Here is a 7,072-nt window from a genome sequence, read left to right as displayed (position 1 = left end):
GTTGTTGTTAAAAGATTATTGTTATAGATAGAACGTTTTTCACATAAATATTAGTGTAAATGCAAATAACACAAAGGTAATATTTTTTAAAAAGGCTGAAAGATTAGGCGAAATTTAATAGTTTTGTATCAAGGGCTTGAGTTTGAAATTGTGAATAAATTTAATAAAATATCTAGGAATAGTATTTAGCACTGGTAGGTCATTTAGCACATAGTTTGACACTTGGTCAGGACAGCTATTAAGACAATTTACAAGCTTAATTCAGCCCTAGTAAAATTTCCTGGTATATCAACATACCATTATTTATCTTTGTTTGATAAATAAATATATCTTGTTTTAAACTAGGGCTGTGAAGTTTTGGGTCTACAAGATAGCATTAAGTTAGAAAGAGTTTATTCCAAGTTCGGTAAAGAAATTGTAAATGTGATTAATTATTTGTTAACGATTTTACAATGGGGTGATATTAAATATGTTAAAGCTGTAAAGAAAATCGTATACAGATTTAGAAAGATTGCCGAATTATTAGTCATGGGCAAAAGTTATTATAGATATATTACAATCACTAGGGTTTTATGATGTATGTTTATTTCAAAGTGTTGATGATGTTAATATATATTTATATGTGAATTGTAACATAGACTAAAAATGTACAAAAATGGTTTGCTGAATTTAATAATTCATCTAGAACAAAAACGTTTGTATTGTTCGCACACTGTAAGTTGCAGCCATTTGTGTGTGCTGTTAATATTACTATATAGTTAAATTTGGGAAAGCATTGACGAGACCTAGACTTTCGTCACACAGGTAAGAAATTGGGGCCGGTAGATGGCACAAACCTACTCCTATCTGAATATGAAAGGAAAAGTAAAGTTCGCCATAAAATAGTAGATGAATTTCATTTCTTGTTTGAATGTACTTTATTTAGTTATTTAAGAAGACAATACAAACATAAATACTTATTAAATAGACTAAATATAACCAAAATTTTTGAACTTTTACAAATACAAATAAGACTATTCAAAGTAAATTAACAATGTTAATCCACAAGGCTTTTAAATTGAGAGTCCCTGTTATTTTAATAATGATGTTAAATACTCATTTAAATTATATTTGTAACCGCTGTCACCTCATTATGGTTATATGATATTCTATGTGTACTGTCTATGTTCAATTTCTGTTTCGAAAGAACCTTGTTAGTATAAGTAAGTAAATAAGTGTACGTGCATATGGCCTACGATCGATTGATAGAAGTGCATTTAATTTTATATATAATGAATTCCATCGATGTACATATGTATGTTCATGAGGCTATGGCCTGGCCTTTATGCATTTGAATAAACTATGAAACTTTTTTTTCACAACTCGAGGCTTGTTATTCCACTTATGATGTCTGGTTGGTGATATATTACTCTATGGCGTCAAAGCTATCAATTCTCCCCCACTCCCCTCAGATTTAAGATAAAAAATACCCGTAATGAACTTCTCTTCTATTGACATCACAAAATTGCCTCCCTCGTTGAAGACCGTCATCTGTAGCACAATAGAAATATTGTCATATGGTATTATTTGACATGTGAAAACTTGGTAAACCTTGTTTCCGTATAACACACTAGGCTCGGGTAGGGATGAACCTTTCTTACACGAAAAGCAAGATACAAATTATCATCTTACGAGGGAAGGCCATTTTCATGGTAGTCATTTTGTTAGTGCTTTTTATTATTTTCTCGTCTTTATATACACTAACTTCTCTATTCTCACATAGCCCGGGCTTTGCTAATTTGCATATTACCAACCAAGTTTACATCCGGTATGAACGTACTTCCGTTTTATACGGAATATTATTATGAACGCACCTCCGCCGCTGTAGACCTCCGCCGCCTACAGCGGACCGTTACACTTCAACCAACAGGAAAGTAGAGCTTTCTCTGAAAGATTGTTGAAGTTCCAACTTACTATGCCTCACAGGATAGCTGAGCTTTCTAGCAAGAGCATAGAAGTGGAGACTATGAACGCACATCCGCCGCCTACAGCGGACCGTTACAATAGTTTGAAAGCGTTTTGATGTGTTTCATTGATCAAAGCTAGTCTCAAGTTTCAAGTTGTATTTACATCTTTGGCATATAATATGCATGAGATGATGACATAGAAACAAATAATGTTTTCTTGCGAAAATGTTTCGCCTTCATGAAAACCACAAGCAGCACTCAACAGTTTAATGACGTCAGCGGACCGGCCAAAACTATGACATGGACCGCTGTTTGGATTTTTATTAAAATACACATTCGGAACTCCTCGGCCATTTTTTCAAAAACGTGAAAAAACGGCCGAGGAGCTCCGAATGTTAAATACAGTGATATACGGACCAATCAACTTTAAATTAATGGTGGAAATAGCAATTCAATATAACTTAGAGTTGCCCAGTAAGCCGTGATTTTTTTTCTCTTATTTGAAACATGAATTTATAAGGCCTTGATATTGTGACTCAAAATTATATAACGCATATTAAACATGATATAAAAATGCATTTTAGTGGGTTCGCATATAAAAAATTATTTCAAAAGGTGCATATACAAGAAAGATATTAACTTTCGGCCTGTGTCTTGTAATTGTCCCCTATCGTCAAATTCTGGTATTTCAACATCAAACGTTCGCAAAATGGTTGTATTAAACAATATGTCCTTCGCTGTAAAGTTCATAATTATTCATTTTAACAAATGAAACATATTACAGTATAGTGTACTTTTGAATTTTGTCAAATCTCATTTTACCAGTCCTTAACCAGGCGACACACATGGTTATGTCAGTGAAGTTTCGCTGGATCTGCAAACAATGTTGTTGCATAGCAAATTCTAATTAAAACACTTTAACCTCGTGCTTTACGGGCAACTTATGCACGACGCATCCCAAATGCAGAAGATACGGAAAAAACATTTTAGGCACCGGTTCTCAGAAAACAAGCGACTCTATGTAACCGACTTAAGATGTGAAACCCCAAATCAACTCATTACAATTGTTGATAACATTTATTTACTGACACAAAAATGCATTTCATCTTACAACTCACATACACATGCAAGATGGTACATGTACATTAGATTACAAATCAACGTCAATATATTTGCCACACCTGATATACCGTGAAACACTCGGAATCGCTTGTAGTGCATGATGTACCCCGGCTGCTTCTTCAGTTCTGTTCGGTCACAAAAACCGACCGCAAAAGCCACATGTGAACCTTTCTCGAGTTCGAACACATTAATCATCGAACTGACGATGTTGGATGCTAGGTAAAAGCTGTTGATGAAGGTAAAAGCGACGCAGGCACCCAACAGGTAAAACTGAGAAAAGAAGGTAGATCGTCATTACCTGGCCAAATATTTAGAGATAACGCTGACTGGTGTGAATTTGGAAAATATTTTTTGAAGTTTATGCATCAATTTGAGTTCATGTGTAGATGTGTTTGCAAACCTATATTTTGTTAAATAATTACATATTTAATGATTTAATATCTTCGAGATAAAATATGAATTAATAACCTTAGCTATTGTCCGTAGACGTAACTTTCTTTAATCATTTTGTCGTACATATTCAAACGGAATTATATGTAGTTACCGTTATGTTGTCTTGGTTTCTAGACGTAGACTGACGTATAGTAAAGGTCAGTAATGTTACACAGGAAAGTAGCAAAGTGGATCCGAAGTACAATGGAAAAAGTCTACATTGCACCCGTCCAAACATAATCCTCGGTAAATTGAAAAACATGGTAATCCCTGAAATATCAACACGTATATTATACAAAACATATGTAATATACTGCGGAAACATTTACAACCATAATAGCACGACACAATTTTTGACAAGATTCAACAAATACTGCTGATAAATGACTTGAATGACCTTCTATTAGTAAGTATGCTTGGGCATTAAGATGAGGCACAGATTTGATGCTGTTGGGCTGATAAAACCTTAATTTATATATGCTTCCTGGGTGCAGTAATGTAGGTTTAAGAATGCTCCTGTATTAAGACATACCAGCTATGAATGTGACCCAGCATTGCGCGCCAAAGTGCGCGGAGAACGTGAGGAGGTGCAGGAATGTCACCACCTGCGGGTTGAATGTCAGTCTGTCGCTGAATACGAGGCAAATTGCTGTCAAAGCAATTATCACCGCTGAGAAGTGCTTGACTATCTCGGCGCTGGAATATTAAGAAATTGATTGATATGTAAATTTCACTCGACGGCTTTCAGAAAAATACAGAAATTATTAGCTTTGTCTGATTTATTCAAAAGCAATTTGGCAGATTAAAACGGCTTGAAAGTTTGAAAGCATTTGTCATATATATGAAATACAGCCATCAATAGAATCTAGTCCATAAAACAGCCGTTTCGGGGGCGGTTTTTATTTTGGCGACTCTACGTTAAACGGAACATAATTAATGCCCAAAGGTTAAAAAAATCCCGCTTAACGCTCATTATTGTGTCTACAATAGAACCAAACCTTCAAATATTAACAACATGAATGCAATTCCATTACCATTGTTTGGGAATTTTATATTCTGTTATGTTAGATGCGATGGGTTCGTAGTTATTTTTCTTTTGTTCTCTTAGTAGGACTACATTTTACACACAGATACTACTCTACCAACCATGTTTTTGTGCAGACGGATTTCACATCTTCCTTAAGCACATAATCAGCACGTAAATCTTCCCTGGCTGTTTCTTCTGACTGTCTGCAACTGTCTTCTTCCAAAGGGGTAGACAGTCCTATACGATCCTCCGCATGTAAATGTCTCTTGCGGACACTGGCCACTAAAAAATCCTTGTGAGAGTACAAGTCACTCTTTTCAATTGCACACGTGTTAAATTGAATCCCCATATCTATCGATAAACACACCGAACTAAATATTCACCTCTATCTCATAAGGTAGTATATATAACGTTATCGCCGCTCCCAAATCACATTTCAGCCTGTCGTCTTTCAAAATCCAACCAATGCAGATTTTGCAACGTCACACGCAGTGTACTTGTAAGCCTCATCTGGTTTCTATAAACATTGCATCATTGAACGAAGAGGTGTGCTACTCTTTGAAATTACTCCACATCGTTCTTAATTCTAACCTTTAATAACTTTATTTTGCGCAGCACATGTGTACGCTTTTTCTTATTGTTTATTAACTTCAATACCCGTATTTTGCAATTCTGGCTGAGTGTTTACCCAACAGCCCCATTAAGTGCATACGGAAGTGTTTGAACTTGAGAGACTAGAGGCATAAATGCTTCCAATGGCAAATAGGATGGGTCCCGTCAACGTAACTGTGTGCGGGATGTTTACTACGATAAAAGAAAACGTTTATCTATACACATTAAACTTTTGATACTACTTTACCTCTTCAGGAATAACGATGTTTTTTCAATCTCACGATTCATGTTTGGGCGCTTTCAGTGCAGGCTGTTCCCGCTCTATTTCGGGACGTGTTAGAGCTGTCCTGCCTCACCTTTGTGACATATGCTATGCGCTCTTTCCACGAATCAAGGACATCAGAAGAAACGCACCAGGTTAATACATTAACACTTTTTTTTCAATTACAAGCTTATACATTACACAGTACATATTATAGTAAATAAAGTTTTGTTCAAATATTTCATTCTTGAGGTTGTTTTAAAGTCTGAAGCTCACGTCCAGTCAATTAGCGTCTGTGTCTGTATTTGTGTTTAATTGACAAATTTGCATTGAATTGATTAAAGTCATCCGTCATTGAATGTAATCAGAAGCCACTCAGTGGCGTTCTTTAAGGGACTAGACACCAGATGATTCTATTGAAAGAAAATTGTCAGTAGGGTAAAAAGGGGACTCTCGCGGCCATCTTTGGCGGTTTCCCGCGTTAGCGGCCATCTTTGGCGATTTCCCGCGTTAACGACCAGGGGACTCTCGCGGCCATCTTTGACGGTTTCCCGCGTTAGCGGCCATATTTAGCGATTTCGCGCGTTAGCGGTCATATTTGGCGATTTCCCGCTCTTAGCGGTTATGTTTAACCATTGTTTAAAATCCAAGACAAAGGGTCATTGTTTAACTGGGTCTCCATTGATTATCAGTATTAATCTTTTTGCGATTGAAGTTGGCAGCCATTGTTTTACCGGCTAATATGAGTTATAATTTGACACCATATGACTCAAACAGGAGAATGTTTGATTCCTTTTGGGATGAGAATGGTAATATGTTACCCTGGACAAGAGATAGTGAAGCTCGTTGTATATATTTGTGGGTTAAGGAGAGTCATCAGAAAATGGTAACACTTTTAAGACAAACTAACAATTTTCAAACCATAGTTGATCAGTACAATAGCCATCAAGAGATTGAAGAATATCCGAATAGATGTAAATTAATTCCCTTTTTAACCGCATATACAGGACTTAAAGAAGAGCCCATAGTACGAGAATAATCAACGTCCAAGACATTTTTTATTGGATTGTCAATAGTGGTATATAACAAACCGAACAAATTGGATATTGTAAGTCTGTGCTTAAACAGTTGTCTAAAGTGTTTAAAAAATACAAAAAATGGCTCAAGCTCAGATACGTTTTTCTAACCAGTTGCAGACATATTTGAGAGGTTTTGGTTTTGAAAATGTCTCTTGGTCACCAATCAGAAGGGAAATTACATGTTACATGCACACTTGGTGATAAATTTGTCATAGTTGTGAAAGAGAGACAGCAACGCATTAAAATAATATTTAAAAAGGGTCACCAAAGTCTTCAATTACCATTTGATATTTTTGAAACTCTCTGTGATATGAAGGAAAGTGTTCAGTTATTGGCTTCATTCTTACACGGACAGTCGAAATGACAACTTCAAAACTATTAGAGTTTGAATATAGTTCTCCAAGCATGCTATTCTATCAAGACAGACTTAAAACGTTCGACATGTGGCCACCTCAAATAGAACCAAACAAGTTCGAATTATCTTCCGCAGGATTTTATTATACTGGCAGAAATGACACAGTAGAGTGTTTTTCTTGCGGTTTGCGATTACATCAGTGGCAGAAAGGAGACGAGTCGTTGTTAGAACATAAAA

The 7,072-nt window shown here is 35.9% G+C and overlaps 1 protein-coding gene across 1 annotated transcript; it reads right to left on the bottom strand.

Moving 5' to 3' along the window:
- Positions 1–3,008: 3,008 nt before the first annotated feature.
- On the bottom strand, positions 3,009–4,972 carry LOC128206813 (transmembrane protein 205-like). Its single transcript, XM_052909496.1, has 4 exons — positions 4,647–4,972; positions 4,033–4,196; positions 3,613–3,770; positions 3,009–3,338 (listed from the first exon to the last, which is right to left on the bottom strand). The coding sequence occupies exons 1-4, from the start codon at positions 4,874–4,876 to the stop codon at positions 3,054–3,056; spliced, it is 837 nt and encodes a 278-aa protein (XP_052765456.1). The 5' UTR covers positions 4,877–4,972; the 3' UTR covers positions 3,009–3,053.
- Between the last annotated feature and the right edge of the window lie 2,100 nt (positions 4,973–7,072).

The sequence above is a fragment of the Mya arenaria genome, chromosome 10 (genome assembly GCF_026914265.1).
Source record: "Mya arenaria isolate MELC-2E11 chromosome 10, ASM2691426v1".
NCBI classification, from domain to species: domain Eukaryota; kingdom Metazoa; phylum Mollusca; class Bivalvia; order Myida; family Myidae; genus Mya; species Mya arenaria.
This window is presented reverse-complemented; position numbering and strand designations above follow the sequence as displayed.

Excerpts from the sequence above, each read along its gene's own strand:
- LOC128206813 (XM_052909496.1), bottom strand. The coding sequence starts at position 4,876 with ATGGGGATTCAATTTAACACGTGTGCAATTGAAAAGAGTGACTTGTAC. Across the intron at positions 4,197-4,646 it reads TCCGTCTGCACAAAAACATG|CGCCGAGATAGTCAAGCACT; the intron begins GTTGGTAGAGTA and ends TTAATATTCCAG. Across the intron at positions 3,771-4,032 it reads CTGGGTCACATTCATAGCTG|GGATTACCATGTTTTTCAAT; the intron begins GTATGTCTTAAT and ends TTGATATTTCAG.